The sequence below is a fragment of the Somniosus microcephalus genome, unplaced genomic scaffold, assembly GCF_052327205.1.
Source record: "Somniosus microcephalus isolate GS21.2 unplaced genomic scaffold, FLI_Smic_1.0 unresolved_chr9, whole genome shotgun sequence".
In the NCBI taxonomy this organism is placed as follows: Eukaryota; Metazoa; Chordata; class Chondrichthyes; order Squaliformes; family Somniosidae; genus Somniosus; species Somniosus microcephalus.
Window position 1 is genome coordinate 30,313,856 of NW_028225187.1, and position 17,003 is coordinate 30,330,858.

Sequence of the window (17,003 nt, forward strand, 5' to 3'; positions counted from 1 at the left end):
ATGTACTGTCTTCAGGAGCATCAGTTGCAATCCAGCAATGCTTGTGACGATGATGATGATAATGATGAGTTAACTGATGATAGGAACCTAATAACAGGAGTAGGCCATTCAGCCCTTCGAGGACGCTCTGTCATTCAATTATATCATGGTTGATGCTCAGCTCCAATTAACCCCCTTTGCTCAATATCCATTGTTACCCTTACTCAACTAGTGTCAGCCGAGGCTCAGTGGAGCATGCTCGCCTGTGAGTCAGAAGGTTCGTGGATTCCAGTCGCAGTAAAGAGATTTGAGCAAAAATTCTAGGCTCCACCTCCAGTGCAGTGCTGATGGAGTGCTGCACTGTCGGAGGTGCCGTCTTTCAAATGAGACGTTAAAGGGAGACCCCGTCGAGGGTGTTATCCCCGGTACTGTGGCCAATATTTGTCCCTCAATCAACCTAACAAAAACAGATTATCTGGTCATTATCAGCATCATTGTGTGAAAATTAGCTGCCACATTTCCTACAGTGACTACTCTTCAAAAGTGCTCCAGTGGCTGTAAACCGCTTTGGAAGTTCTGAGGTCTAAAAACACGCTATATAAATGCAACTATTTCTTTCATTTTTAACTAAAATTTATCGCTTTGCATCTTGAAAATTCAATTTAACCCACAGTCCACAGCGATTTCTGTGGAGAGAGCTGAAATTCTCACTACATATTGGCCCAGAAATTCAGGTCGGAGGCTTCCCGCGGCTGCAAGCTTCCAATCTGCACTTACCTAGCACGCCGGCCGTTGAGCTGTGAGCCCGCTTGGGATTCCGATCCTGGGCCTCCTCCAACTACCGGCACGCAGTGCTTGTGTATCCCAGGGGCGCAGTTAGTTCGAAGCATCCCCTGGGATTACGTGGGCCATGGAGAGCCAATGGTAGCAGGGAGAGCCATCAAAACTATCAATACAACTCAGCCCCAAAACATAAATAAAACTTCAAATAATTTTTTTTTTTTAAATCACATTTTTAAAATAACTATACATTACATAAAATAACTAATTTAAACAGTCATTTAAATGTTTGAATAATTTTATTACAGTTTCTAACATCGCTAAAAATAAACTTACCATTCTTTAAAGTATTTAAAAATAATAAACCTGTTTAAAGAATGTTAAAATTTTACTTAATTCACTACTTACCTTGTTAAAAGCAAGCTTTGCGACTGCTTTTTAAAAATGCAACTGCTGGAGACTTACCTTCCTGGAGAAAGCTGCAAAATAACCCGTAATTTCCAGGCACATGCGCTGCCTGTCCGGCACATGCGTTTGACCTGTGAACCTCTTCCTTTAAGCGAACGAAGTTCCGGATTCCCACGCATGCGCAGTGCATGCACGCAATTGGCACATTCATTGGGCCTGCGCATGAGTACCCAGCCCGTACTCACCCGTGGGGTCCCGAAGTTCTGGCCCAATATTGTGTGAAAAGGCGATTCCTGATTTCCATCCCAAATGGACTATCACTAATTTTAAAGTAATGTTTCCTTCTCCATGACTGAACAATCAGTGGCTCTCAGAACAATGACTCATTTCAATTTTTGTCAGTTTCCTTTCATCTGGCAGCAACTTTTCCAGGTAGGCCTCAGACCATTAGTATCTTAAAAAAAAAACAATTTCCCTTTGTTCGTGAGAGGGTCAAATTGGCATAATTCGATGTAATAATATTTTACATTTACTTCAACTGAACTGAATACCTGGCGGCACATATAGTCTGCCGGCAAATATGGTACCGCCTGTTGTATGTCCCTGCCGAAGCCGAATTTCACCCCCTGGGTGTTTCCTCTATTTAGCTGCCTTACAGCTTAGCAGCTTAGGCCAAACTTGAAGATGGTCTCAGATAATGAAACATATTTTACATTGTCTTCTCTCTTTCAGTGCAAGTTACTCATCAGGCGACCACACAAGGTATGACGACAATAATGTTCATTATTGATAATAATCCAGTTTGTGCAATGAACGCTTCCAATTTGTATCTATAGGACAGCAGCAATCCAGCAATGGCGTAATTGTCAGCTGTTCACACGAATGTAAAACTGACGTTCTGGATTTGCCACCTTTCAGTGAAACCTTCGATCATCGTTTTGTTTGATTCAGTGTGAATGTAATGTGGGCGGTTTCAGTAACAGTCGGCCAATCGGAAACCCTGTTTTAAGCCTCAGCGTCAAGTTTAATGTCTACCAAAATATCTTAAAGATACAGTGACCTATACATTGGTCTGGGTAACTGCTAGTTCGTCTAACTGAGGATTGGCAGCGAGTAATCATAATTCAGTTAATAAATGAATGGAAAGATAGACAAATCATTGCTGAAGTAACAGAGAATGCTAATGAAATTAGTGCGGTTAAATATTGTGTATATAGACTTCAAATTATGCTTAATGAAATACCATATAATAAACTGGGTAGCAAAATTCGTATTTTGATCGCTGTGATTAAGGGGCAGTGACAGCGTAGATAAACATTCTCTGAGACAAAAAGAAAAGTAGTTGTGAAGTGTCGCTTTTTATGACTGAAAGGGAAAATTCAGTTGTGTCGCACAGAGGTCTGTATTAGGATCACTGTTCTGTCTGATAATTATGTATCACCTGGAATTTGGTATACAAGGACACAATTGCTAACTCTGCAGAAGACACCAAGCTCGGAAATGTAACAAGCAGTGTAATTTCGTAAGGATGTGGAAATTTATGGAAACCGTACTTATTCTGTGTCTCTTCTATGGTTTTGCTAGTGAAACTGGTGGGAGAGTGCATGGAGCACACTCCGAACAGTTCTGCTCTGCAATGCCATACGGGGTGGCAGGCGCTGACTAGTGGGGTACTGCAGGGACCAGTGCTTGGGCCCCAGCTATTCACAAGATATTGCAATGAATTGGATGGGGGAACCAAATGTAATATTTCCAAATTTGCTGATGAAACGAGACCAAATGGGATTGTGTGTTATGAGGAGCATGCAAAGAGTCTTCAAGGCGATTTAGACAAGTTGAGTGTTTGGGCAAATACATGGCAGATGCAGTATAACGTGGATAAATATGAAATTATTTACTCCGGTTGGAAAAACAGAAAGCAGAATATTATTTAAATGGTGATAGATTGTGAAATGTTAATGTCCAAATGGACCTGGTTTTCCGTGTACACCAAGCACTGAAAGCATAAATTCAGGTGCAGCAAGCAGTAAGGGAGGCAAATGGGTATGCTGCCCTTCATTGCAAGTGGATTTGAGTACAGGAGCAAGGATGTCTTACTACAGGTCTACAAGTCCTTGGTGAGACCATAACTGGATTACTGTGTGCGGTTTTTGGTCTCCTTACCTAAGGGAGGATATACTTTAAATAGAGGGAGAGCAGCGAAGGATCAACAGATTCCCGGGATGGCAGGACTGAAGTATGAGGAGACATTTGGTCGACTAGGCCTGTATTCACTAGAGTTTATAAGAATGAGAGGGGATCTCATTGAAACGTATAAAATTCTGACAGTGCTACGCAGACTGGATGCAGGGAGGATGTTTCCTCTGGCTGGGGTGTCTAGAACGAGAGGTCACAGTCTCAGGATACGGGGTAAGACATTTAGGACTGAGACGAGGAGAAATTTATTCACTCAGAGGGTGGTGAACCTGTGGACTTCTCTACCACAGAACGCTGTTGAGGCCAAGTCACTGAATATATTTAAGAATGAGATAGATTTCTAGACACAAAAGGCATCAAGGGGTATGGGTGTTGGGAGAGAGCGGGAATATGGTATTGAGATATAGGATCAGCTATGATCATATTGAATTTCGCAGCAGGCTCGAAGGGCTGAATGGCCTACTCCTGCTCCTTTTTTTCGATGTTTCTATCTTTCTAAGTGGGGTCCCATGTAAATCACACAAGCCTGATTTGCATGGTGATGGAGGACTAATGCCAGGAATAGGCAGGTACTGCTGCCGCCCAACGCTCGAAAAGTTTAAGCAGGCAGAAGGTCTCGGTTTACAGGGTGGTGAGGTCGATTTCTCCGATTGAAAATCAAAAGATCCATCCATGGACACTTGAGAGGTAGCGCGTGCTTTGGATAGCGACTAAAAATTCCCTATAGTGGATGTTGCAAAGATTAGTTTTAACATTTCTAATCCGAAATTAATGTAATTTTCTTTTTACAGCCCATGTTCCAGTAGTAGTCATTAGCTATCCGAGGAATGGAATTGTGAAAGAAGGGAAGGCATTTTACCTGCAGTGTCGATACAGAGGCGAGAATAAAGCGGCTTATTGGTATAAAGATGCGACCTATATTGCTTTTCGATATCAGTTCATTGAAAGATATGCAAATAGTCGCAGTGGAGCATCTTACCAGTGTTCAGTGCCGTTGTCTTGGTCCTCATATGTGCAGAGTAAACCCCTGGATCTAGTCACCATTGGTTAGTAAACTTTGACACCTATGGTCATAGCTCAGTTTTAGGCGAGAAATGGGACGCTTACAAAGGGGCCTCACAGTCAAATGTAGTACAGGATATCACAGAAACCCCACAATGCAGATAGAGGCCATTTCGGCCCATCGAGCCTGCACCGACACATATCCCACCCTATCCCCGTAACCCCACGTATTTAATCCCCCTAACACTAAGGGTCAATTTATCATAGCCAATCAACCTAACCCGCACATCTTTGGACTGAGGGAGGAAACCAGAGCACCCGGAGGAAACCCACGCAAACACGGGGAGAATGTGCAAACTCCACACAGACAGTCACCCAAGGCCGGATTCGAACCCGGGTCTCTGGCGCTGTGAGGCAACAGTGCTAACCACTATGCCACCGTGCTGCCCTTGCAATACTGGGATAAAATTGGGCCGCGGGGGAGAAGTGAATCTTCATCCCTCCTCCTCATAGGGGGACCGCGCGCTTTCCTCAGAGTTGAAAATACAAGCTGCTATTGGAGATATTAACACACCAGAAGGTGGACATTTATTTTGTGCGGCAGTATCAAACGTATCATAGCGAATCGGCAGCCAGTTTCACCTCCCTTTATATCACGTTAACTTCAATTGAAATATCACACAAAGTCTAAATCTATCCCAAATTCTTACATGTGCTTAGGTCAATCATTTGTTATTTATGTCAAGAGAGACCTTAAACTGGTTATTGTGCATGGAACAGCCGCTCTCTAAAACAACAGATACGTGAATAACACCGTTAATATCTCCTTTAAGTCTGTGTATCTGTTTTATATCCAAATGTCAAACTTCAAAATCTGTGATCTGCAACCTACTTTATATTAATAATAAAGACATCTGAGTATTGCTGTGCCGCCTTCTGGCTGCGTTGTGTCGCTGGTCTGATATGAAATGACTTCTCCGTTTAAACATTACTTCATCCTCTGTAGATTAGGTTGTAGGGTGACCCATCACAGAGGGAAAAATCCAACATTGGTGGATGCACAGAATGGTCGCTACTCTCTCAGTCCCTGTTATAAATCAAACATAAAAATCATAAAACCGCATGCTGTTTCGTATTCGCTCATTTGGCACGATTGTGTATTGCGAATTTATACCGGAGTGGGGATAACTTTACCTTTCATCACAGGATGAAATAAATAGGCGATGTCCAATCAATTGCCCGTTTTAGATTCCTTTGGAGTCGCATTTCTATTTAATTCAGTGTTAAATTAATCGAGAGTGGTTTGAAATTAAGGGTTGCGCCATTACTGCCCTTTGGCCTCTTGGCGGTAAAAGTGAAAAGTAGCTCAAGTGTATCCTCCCGTCCCTCCCCTGGGATTGGGATTGGTTGGAAGCGCATCTGCAGACCCGAGGCATGCTGAGAAGTGGAGTGTACATTTAGTGCCTTATCTTGTGCCTCACAGAAATCAAATTATTACAAATAGCAAGGAATGCTACTACCTAGCTAATAAACAATGGTAGACACATATTGACAGGTGATATCCTAGGGCTGGCTCCTTGATCACTGCCACAACTTTATTGGATGTGCAGTGCAAAAACTCTTTACACGCATAAACGGTGTTCCCTTCCACACACCTGCTGAAGTTACAGCAGAGGCGTGAAGGCAGTGAATTGCCCTGTGTTTCCACAAAAGGTAATGGTACAATGAGCAGCTAATTTGTTTGGTCTTGCTGGACGAACGAGCAATACTCCAGGAAACTCGAACAACTTCATGGTCTTGGAGAAGTTCCATGGGATTTTTTACTGATACCGGAAGCACCTGAAAAGGTGAAATCGACCACGGTTTTAATATCTTGATTCCACAACATTTACAAATACCGGGCGTGTATATAGAGAGGGCTGGGCATCTGCCTGGCTGTTGAATCGATCCTCGACATTGAACTTTGTTGATTAAACCTTGAAGGGCAATATGAGCAGTGTAAGCTCAAGAGAAGAAAGAGAAGGGTCACTTTCTGCTGCAACAAATGTTGGTTTGACTTTTTAGGTCTTATAATCACTTTTAGTTACTGAGCTGATACCGTTTGGTCTGGAAGTTGAGCTGCACTTTCAAGCCAATGTTTTTTATTTTTGAAGAAGGGTGCTTTAACATATTTTAATTTGTATTTCGTTCAAATGTTTCACATTTTTTGCAGCTTCTGGTTCGATTTTAACTCTGGAAGTGAAACCAACATCCGCACTGTCAGGTGACAGGATTGTCCTGAAATGCTTGATGCCTTCCTGGAAATGGAGTGAAGATTTTCTCTTCCTGTGGTATCGAGATAAACATTTAATGGCAAAAACTGACGAATCTCAGTACACCATAGAAAATGTGAAAGAGTCAGATGCGGCATCATATCGGTGTGAACTCAAAATACGTTACAGGAAGTGGATCTCCCCGAATGTAACCATCAGCGTAACAGGTTGGCCACTGCTTTTCTTTTTCATTTTCTTTATATGATCTGGTAATGAGCTGTTGAATGATGTCATATATTCTAAGAATCCTTGGCCTATATATGACTGCAGAACCACAGCAATGTGGTTGACTCTTAACTCCCCTCTGCAATGGCCTAGCAAGCAGCTAAGTTTTATCAAAACACCAGAAAAAACAATAAGATTAAAACTTGGAGCAACACCTGGCATTGAACTAGGCATCATATTCGGACACGGATAAGACACACAGGCAGCCCTGCAAATCCCCCCTCCCTAACATCTGGGTACTTGGGCAAAAATTGAGAGAGCTGTCCCACAGGTCATTCAAGCAATAGCCTGTCATAGTAATGATCACAGAATCATACCTTCCAGCCAATGTGGTGACTGGGTGGTGACAGAGCGATGTAGCTGTGAATATTTGCAGAATTAACAGTGATCATAGTAGATGTTGAGACACAGCAGGGCATAGCTAAAAGAACACATTTCTATTGAAGGATTCATACTTGAATGGTCCTGCACAGCGTGGAGTTACTGTTTTAGCAGAATATATTAAGCGGATTAATTTCTCTGCAAACAAAGCAGCGAGTGGAAATCCATAGCAATATAATAATGCTGCCTACTGGAGTGTTCCACAATACAGCTGCTGGTTACCATTTATTACAGACGCCCCTCGTGGCCGTTCTCGGGATTGCCTTGCGCTTATTATCAATAATCTTTGCTATTTGTTTAACTGTATGATATGAATTGTTACCTCCCAATACACATTCTGTTTTCACCGAACTCTTCTCCAAACCTAAACTGAGGACTGAGCCTGCAGTTGAATAATTTGAGGTAGACCAGTTAAAATTCATCTGTTTTATTGAAACAATGCAGTTCAATATTATGCTTCAATACACATTTTACAAAAATAGCAAAGCTATGAATTTGAATTCATACATCAACTCTAAGCACATGGGGGCAGCTTCGTTGAAGGACTCGGGGACTTACCTGTGTGAAAAAAACGCTTTCTACCACGGTGATAAAAGGAGAGTGATGAAGTTTCCATTATGGTAAAAGGTAATTACAATCAGCTGTAATTACTGTTCATCTTTCATTGAAATAATTCTTCAGGGGATTATAGTTAAATAAATATAGGAGAGGGATCCACTGTGGAAAAAGATTTACTCCCAACTTTATCACGTAATAACTCAATTTTGGATGTGTCCTGTTTAAATCATAGCACCATCTGGTTCTATGTACAATCCATAAAATTGCTGAAATGCGCACTTGTAAGTGCTGCAATGTTTGAAGTTCAGTGCCCACTCCCAGTGGCTAACGTTAGCTTCCTGCAATAGTGTGGAATGGGCGATATTGAATTCGCCTCCCATCATATGTCCCTCCCGTGTTTGCGCCGCATCATCTTCATTGGACAGGAATATCGTGCGTGGTGTACAATTGGTGCAAGATTCGATAGCACGCATTTGACCCCATGGATCCAAGGTCAAGTTACCTCCTCTGTTTCTGTCTGACTGATTTAGCAACGAGCAGAACCTGGTCAGGAACAGCACGGTGTTTAATCAGACAATGCCTTACCACTTACTGGTCCCGGAAATCATTGGTAGTTGAAATCTCGGTGCTAAAATTTAACTTAGAGTGTGCAATACGTAATTGGCAGACAAAGAATTCGAAATTGGCCTGTGTGTATAAAGGGTGACCGATGGGCTATTACTGGTTTTGCACCCCAGACAAACTTGAAATTGCACCCTCGAATTTCAGTAGAGGGGGTGGCAAAACGCCGGAGGATATTGGAGGCTGAGCCTCTGATGTACGGCCCCCCAATTGCATTCCGTTAAATCCTGCCAATCATAACTCTATCATTACATTTTCAAAGGAGCAGGCAATCTGAAAACGAGGTGGGATTTATCGATCCTGTGTCGTCAGTGGATTTCCAAAGAATTGCCTTGTCCAAAGCTTAGCGTTTAACATGAATGTCCTAAAATTTGCAGGTGCTGCAACAATGACCGAGGAGATTTCAGTATTTAAGACTTGGGCGTAAAACATCGGCTGGGCGGAGAGCAGAGTTCAAATTCAGAATGGGGGGATGGGGTGGGGTGAAGAGGGATAATCTCACAGGACCCACAGGATATTTCTTTCATTCATTTTAAATGAAGGGTTAACTTGTCCCCAAATCTAGCCAGAAGAGGATGTTCAGATCTCATGTGATACCTTTGTCGGTGTTCTAAAGTGTTGTAGGTGTCTACATACTCCTAGCAAGAAATACTGAACTCGGAGAGGTTCAACAGAAAAGGTTTAATTGTTTAGGCTGCATGCTGATCACTAAATGGAGTCAGAGACTACACAAAGTATGGCTGCCTTTCATCAGTGCACAGCTTCGACTGCTCCTCCCCCGTTCTGGGCTTAACTATGTTGCAGATCGAGTTTCTTAAATGGTGATCCATCTTAAAGGCATGATGCCTGATTTATAGTCTACGGACCGGAATGTGGATTGTGTCCTTTCTGTGATCGGTACGCCACACAGCTCCCCCCAGAATCCGATAGGAGGGAGTGTGTGAACCGGCGTGGCGGCTTGATGGCACGGCCGGAACGGCTCTTGGCGGTTGGTGTCGGGAGCGGGGCGGTCGGACGCGTCGGGCTCTTAGGTGGTCTGCCCCGCCGTGGGGGTTGGCCCACGTGAACGGGTTTGTCGGGCTCTAGGCGCGCCAGCTTGAGCCGGTCGACCGACACCTTGTCAGTTCTGCCGCCCACTTCGAGGAGGAAGAACTTGTTCCCCGTCTGGAGTACCTTGTAGGATCCATCGTATGGGGGCTGCAGAGGTCCTCGGTGGGCGTCATGGCGCACGAAAACAAATTTGGCCATGTGCAGGCTAGGTGGAACGCGGGTTGCTCGTTCGCCGTGCTGGCCGGTGGGTACCGGAGCGAACTGTTGTGCTTGGTTGGCGAAAGCGCGGCGCTGCTGGTCAGCCGACCAGGGGGTCGTGGCGGTGGGCAGGAACTCTCCGGCTATGCGCAGCGGCTGGCCATACACGAGTTCCACCACCGAGGCTTGCAGGTCTTCGTTGACCGTGGATCATAGGCCGAGTAGCACCCATGAGAGGTGGTCGATCCAAGCCTCGTCCTCGAGGCTGGCACAGAGGGATGCTTTCATGGACCTGTGGAATCGCTCGCACAGTCCGTTGGCTTGGGGGTGGTAAGCCGTGGTGCGGTGAACGGCCACCCCGATGTTTTGGGCGATGGTGGCCCACACATCAGAGGTGAACTGCGGGCCTCTATCCAATCTCATGTCCGAGGGGACGCCGAACCGAGCGACCCAGATATCGATGAACGCCCTCGCGATGTCAGCGGTGGTGGTGGACATCAATGGAATGGCCTCGGGCCAGCGGGTGGTACGGTCCACGATTGTCAGTAGGTGCGTGTGACCTTGTGATGGCGGCTGGTGGCCGAAGAGGTCGATGTGGACGTGGTCGAACCTTCTTTCTGGCATGGTGAACTCCTCGCGTGGGGCTTTGACATGCTGGTGGATATTGGCACGCTGTCAAGCTATGCAGGATCTGGACCAGACGCGCACATCATTGCGCAGGCCACACCAGACAAATCAGTTGGTCACCAGTCTAATGGACGCGCGGGTGCCGGGGTGGGAGAGGCCGTGGACGATGTCGAGCACCCGTTTTTGCCAGGACGCCGGGACTACGGGGTGGGGTTGCACCAAGGAGGTGTCGCATTTGACTTTGACAGTGGACGGGCCGCAGGTGATGTCGGTCAGTCGCAGCCCTGGGAGGGTTGTGGGCGCGGAGAGCAGATCAGGGTCGGTGCGTTGCTCCGCTGCCAGTTGAGCATAGTCCACTGCCAGGTGGGCGCCGTGGACAGCGGGGCGGGATAGGCAGTTGGCCACCACGTTGTCTTGACCGGAGATGTGCCGGATGTCCGGGGTGAATTCGGACACCGCGGTGAGCAGGCGTTGTTGCCTGGCTGACCACGGGTCTGCAGATTTCGCCATTGCGAATGTCAGGGGTTTGTGGTCGACAACCGTGGTGAAGGGGCGGCCTTCCAGAAGAAATCTAAAATGGCAGCCTGCCAGGTACAGTGCGAGGAGCTCGCAGTCAATGGCGCTGTATTTGGCCTCCGGGGGGCGCAGTTGGTGGCTGAAAAAGGCCAGCGGTTGCCAGGCCCCCTTGACCCACTGTTCGTAGATGGCGCCGACCGCGTGGTCGGAGGTGTCCGTGGTGAGGGCCACCCTGGCGTTGGGCTGTGCGTGAGCAAGCATGGTGGCGTCGGCGAGCGCCTTTTTCGTCGAGTCGAAAGCGGTCAACATGTCCGCCGACCACTCGATCGCCATTCTGTCTTTCTTACCCCGGAGGGCTTCGAATAGGAGCCGCATGAGGGAGGCCACTCCAGGAATGAAGCGGTTGTAAAAGTTGATCATCCCCAAGAACTCCTGAAGGCCTTTGATGGTGGTAGGCCGGGGGATCTGCTCGACGGCTTGCACCTTGGCGGGCAGGTGAATGGCTCCATCCTGCATGATGTGGTGGCCAAGGAATTCGATCCTGCTGAGGCCGAATTGGCACTTGGCTGGGCTGATGATGAGCCCGTGCTCACTGAACCGCTGGAACAGGGTGCAGAGGTGCTCGATGTGTTCCTGCTTTGAGGAACTAGCTACCAGGATATCATCCAGGTAGACAAAGAGGAACTTCAGGTCCCGGATGACCGAGTCCATGAGCCGCTGGAAGGCCTGGGCCGCGTTTTTGAGGCCGCAGGGCATTCGGAGGAACTCGAATAGCACAAAAGTGGTGATTATGGCCGTCTTTGGAACGCCCGTGGGGTGGACTGGCACCTGATGGTAACCGCACACCAGGTCGACTTTGGAGAAGACGGAGCGGTCGGCCAGTCTAGCCGAGAAGTATTGAATGTGTTGTATGGGGTACCGATCCGGCGCGGTGGTGTCATTTAGGCGCCGGTAGTCCCCGCAGGGGCGCCATCCCCCATCGGGTTTGGTGACGATGTGGAGTGGCGAGGCCCAGGGACTGTTGGAGCAGCGGATGATGCCGAGCTGTTCCATTGTGGTGAACTCGGCCCGCGCGATCTCCAGCTTGGCCGGGTCCAGCCTGCGGGCATGGGCATATACCGGTGGGCCTGTGGTGGGCATGAAGTATTCTACCCCGTGCTTAGCAAACTTTGCAGAGAAGGTCGGGTTGGTGAGTGCTGGGAACTCAGCCAGGAGTGCTGAGTAGTCGTCTGTTGAGCGGGCGCGGCACTGCCACGCCATTTCGGCGGGTTGGTGGGGGGCCATGGCGCCCGGGATAGTTGTCATGTTGTTCATGTCCACGAGGCGGCGCCGAGGCCTGTCGACCAACAGGCCGTGGGTGCACAGGAAATCCGCACCGAGCAGCGGGGAGCGCACCTTGGCGGTGATAAACTCCCAGTGGTAGCGGCGGCCTGCGAGGTCGATGGTGATGGTGCGGGTGCCATACATCCGGATGTTGGTGCCTTTGGCAGCAGTCAGCGCAGGGCAGTGGCCGCCTCGCTGGATCTCGAGGGCGGACGCGGTGATGATGCTGCGCTGCGCGCCCGTGTCGCATATGAAACGGCGTCCGGAGTTGCTCTCCGTAATGTACAGCAGTGCACCTACTTGCCACATGGCCATCGTGTAGGCCGGTGTGGGGGCAGTTGGAAACATGCAGGGATGGTTGCAGCAGCGTGTCCGTGCGCCGAACCGGGCATGGAAGTAGCAGTAGCCCTGGGTCAGAGGGCTTGTGTGACGTGGGGGCCTGGGGGGCCTCGTGGCTCAGCTGTGTGGCCGCACGATAGAGGGTGGAGCGTGCGCCGACGCTGCAGAAGCCAGGTCGGGGGTGACGGCGTGGTTGGAGCTGGCGGACAGGAGCTTATCAGTTTCGTCGGCCAGGGCCTCGAGGTCCGTGAGGCTGGAAGCCACGATCGCCGGGCGGACACTGGGAGGTAGTTGGTGGATAAAGAGCTTGAGGAAGAGGGAGCTGGGCGGTTTCTCGTCGGTCAGAGCAAGCATGTGTGAGAGCAAGTCTGATGGCGTGGAGTCACTGAGGCCCGGGAGGTCGAGGAGGTGGCAGTTGCGCAAGAATTGGGAGGCTGTGAATTTTTTAATGAGCGCGGCCTTGAGATGAGCGTACTTGCCTTCCTCCGAAGGGTTTTGTAGTGTTGTCCAGACTTTCGTGATTGTGGAGCTGCCCAGGGAGGCGAGGAGGTATCGTACATCGTTGCGTCGGCGGTGATGCCACGGAGTCGGAATTGCGATTCGGCTTGAAGGAACCAGGCTGTGGCCAGGTTCTCACAGAATTCCGGCAGCCTCACAGAAACTGCATTTGTGTCAGCCATGGTTACGCTTAGGAGTCGTCCTGAGCGTCGGGGTCACCAATTTAGGAGTCTACGTACTCTTAGCAAAAAATACTGAACACGGAGGGATTCAACAGAAAATGTTTAATTGTTGAGGCTGCATGCTGGACACAAAATGGAGTCAGAGACTACACAAAATACGACTGCCTTTTATCAGTGAAGAGCTTCGAATGCTCCTCCCCCGCTCTGGGCTTAACTATGTTGCAGATCGAGTTTCTTAAAGGTGTGATCCATCTTAAAGGCATGACGCCTGATTTATAGTCTACGGACCGTAAAGCGCATTGTGTCCTTTCTGTGATCGGTACGCCACAGTGTCTCTTCCTGTAAGCAGAGTGCAATGAAGGATAATTGAACGGCTCTTTCTTTGAGCCGCTGTCATCATTTCATTGCTCTGATCATTAACGTGTGTTATCCAAACAAATACATTCTTAAGTCTCTGAGAGATGCTTTAGCTGGTAAATCTATTCTTTATTCTATTTTATAGAGCTCTTCTCCAAACCTACATTGAGGGCTGTGTCTGAAGCTCAATTATTTGAGGGCCAACAGTTAAATCTCGCATGTTTGGCTGAAATATTTCGCTCCAGTTCGTCTTTGAGATATGTATTTTTCAAAGATGGACAAGCTCTCAATTCGGCGGCAGACCACAACTATTACATCAAGGAGACATCACTGATGGACGATTCGGGAATTTACCAGTGTGAAGCAAGTACTTGGAACAGTGAGGTGAAGAAACTGAGTAATCAGGTTTCTGTTTCAGTCAGACGTGAGTACAATTTACTGTTAGAATTTAGCATCTTTCATCCACAAAATTCCCAGCAGGTTCTCACACGGGGATTGTTCAGTTTAGTAAGGGCCTTACCTATATGTTCAACATGCACTGAATACATAAATAACTAAATAATTGTCGCATAAACAACAGGAGAAAGGAAATAATAGCATGTTTGTACAACACATTCGTGAGGCTGCAATGCTGTGTACAATGTCGTGCCTTCCATTTTAAAGAGAACAGTAACATCACAGAAAACGGGCAGCACTGATTCACCAGATGACGCCAGGGATGTAAAACTTTATTCACCAGAATAGACTGGAGATACTGGCACGAACAATACCGGAGTAGCCATGGCTAAGAGTTACTTCATTAGTGTTTTTTACATGATCACACCGAGATAGGATGATAAGGGAAAGTTATTCTCTCTGATTGCGAAGACCGGAAGGACGGATCATTGAAGTATAATTATCAATAAAAGCGCGAGGATAGCTTAGAAGAACTTTCTTTATTCGAGTTTGCTGGAACAAAGAATGATTTGCCAGGTGGAGCGGTGGAGTTAGATACCATTGCATTTAGGTAGGTTAGTGTTTATGGTACTGGAATAGTGCAGAGTTCCTGACATTCACTAGCAGAGTTAGTAGGAATCAGTACCAGGCCAGAGATAGTAGGTTGGCCACAAGTGGATGGCAGTAGGAATCATTGTAGTTCCTGGATCAGTCTTTCCTCTATTAATTCCACCTACTGCTAAAGTGGAAGAGGGAGAAGAACGCCCAATATTGGTGTGGTGACCTAAATGACGAGGCTCTTTATTATGATGAGAGCCCTATTTCACTTTGAAAGTAACACAACATCTTCTACAAAAGCAAAGTAATTAACAAATGGTTATATTAGCAGGAATCCCAGCGTCCAAACCGGAACTGGCAATCAGCCCTGGTAAAGTGTTAATGGAAGGAGACACAGCGTCGTTAACCTGCTCAGTGTCCAACGGTTCTACCCCGATTACCTACATTTTCTACAAAGACCAGAATAAAGAACTCTTCCGAGAGGTGTCCGACCTAACCACAATTAATTACCGAATCGGTGAAGTTAACCAAAGCACCCAAGGGGATTATAGTTGTGGGGTTTCAAACGAAGTGGCAGGACGTCCTCTGCACAGCGATTTCGTTGCGGTGTCAGTGCGAGGTGAGTTATTATAAATACCTCTGAGGCAGAACGAAACAAGTGACTCAAAGTCAGATCAGCCCGGGGATCACTGCTTTTGTCGTCAGCTTGGATGGTGTAACATCTTCTTTGACATTCGTCTGTGTGAAGTGATTCACTGCACCAATTACATTAAACAGGTGATTGCCAAAAAAGAACAAGAATATCATCTGATCGCATCAAGTATTGGTCTATAAACTGCAACAGTAATTTGTAGGTTAAAAAAGGCCAATCAGTCTAGTTAATTGACAAATTTAGGGAAGTTATACGGATTGTTTAATGACTCAAAGCTTAATACCTTAGGCAGTCATTTCTGGGCTGTATGGTTTAGACCATCATTTCTCGAGAGTTGTTGTGAATATATTTTTATTCGTTTATGGGATGTGGGCATCGCTGGCAAGGCTAGCAAATATTGGCCATGATTAATTGTTCTCGAGAAGGTGGTGGTGAGCCACCTTCTTGAACCACTGCAGTCCATGTGGTGAAGGTACTCCCACAGAGCTTTTAGGGAGGGAGTTCCAGAATTTTGACGCAGCGATGATGAAGGTTCGGCGATATATTTCTAAATCAGGTTGGTGTGTGACTTGGCAAGCAACTTGGAGGTGATGGTGTCTCCATGCCACTGCTGCCCTTCACCATCTCGGTGGAAGAGGTTGCGGGTTCGGGAGGTGCTGAGGAAGAAGCTTTGGCGAGTTGCTGCAGTGCATTTGTAGATGGTGCACACTGCAGCCACGGTATGCTTGTGGTTGGGGGAAATAATGTTTTAGGAGGTGGATGATGTGTCAATCAATGGGGCTGCATTGTCCTGGATTGTGTTAAGCTTCATGAGTGTTGTTGGAGCTGCACTCACCAGAAAAGTGGAGAGTATTCCATCACACTCCTTAATTGTGCCTTGTAGATGGTGGAAAATCTTTGGTGAACCAAAAGGTAAGACACGAGCCGCAGATTACCTTACTCTGACCTGCTCGTGTTGCTAACATATTTCAAGCTCAATTGGGCAAAATAGGTTCTATACCTAGATTAATGAAATATTGGCAGCATTGGAGCAGTCAGGCTTCAAGCCCGAATTAGGCATCGCTCTGAATGGGGACACTGTAACTGTAGGTGAAGGAGAAACATGGGTCATATCGAATAGTTTGCCCATTATAATCCTCGTCATAAATTTTCTTCCATTGTCTTCAATGAGAAGGGAACCCGGCTGTGATGTATGACTGGTGGAAAATTCCACATCCTGCATTTTGCACCAGCTTGTAAAATTCTATATAATCCCCGAGATGTTCTATATGAAACTTATTGCAAGTTGTACTGTTGTCTCATTGCAACCAGTTACTATTTGGAGTTATGTGCAGAAACTTTAGTTAGAACTAACATTACATATCACTGATGGTACAGCACAAGGACAATTCTGAACTGAATATTTTCACCAATGCATTTGCCGCTGATCAGCAATTCTTGACCAGTCTGATTTATTTATCTGGTTTATATAGTGAACACGAGGACCAGGTGTTTAAAGTAGTTACATTCGAGGACAGGAAGCTAGATGGGAAAAATGGCGAGTAGGAATTGATGTGGGACAGGGACGTTTGGGTTAGTTGTAGTTTGTGGACAGCGGCATTAGGAGCCCAGAAAGTAAGGCATTGTAATAATCTAACCTAGAGCTGACAAACCCAGGAATCAGTGTTCCAGGGTCATGGGACTGAGGTGGGTAGAAAGGGAATCCATTCAGTGCAGATTTTAAAAACAATTTTAATTCTGCGTATGGTGCGAGGTTGAATTTGTAATGCTTGGAAAGGTTTCATGTGATTCATGGAATAAGTTTCT

At 46.8% G+C, this 17,003-nt stretch overlaps 1 protein-coding gene across 1 annotated transcript in view; it reads left to right on the top strand.

Moving 5' to 3' along the window:
- The window catches only part of LOC147084992 (Fc receptor-like protein 3), a 405,119-nt gene continuing 388,116 nt past the window's right edge, over window positions 1–17,003 (top strand). Inside the window, exons 1-4 of the mRNA XM_085979398.1 lie at window positions 1–148; window positions 1,900–1,929; window positions 4,155–4,409; window positions 6,578–6,844. Of these exons, the coding sequence (XP_085835524.1) occupies window positions 1–148; window positions 1,900–1,929; window positions 4,155–4,409; window positions 6,578–6,844 (700 nt within the window). The remainder of the gene's footprint in view (window positions 149–1,899; window positions 1,930–4,154; window positions 4,410–6,577; window positions 6,845–17,003) is intronic.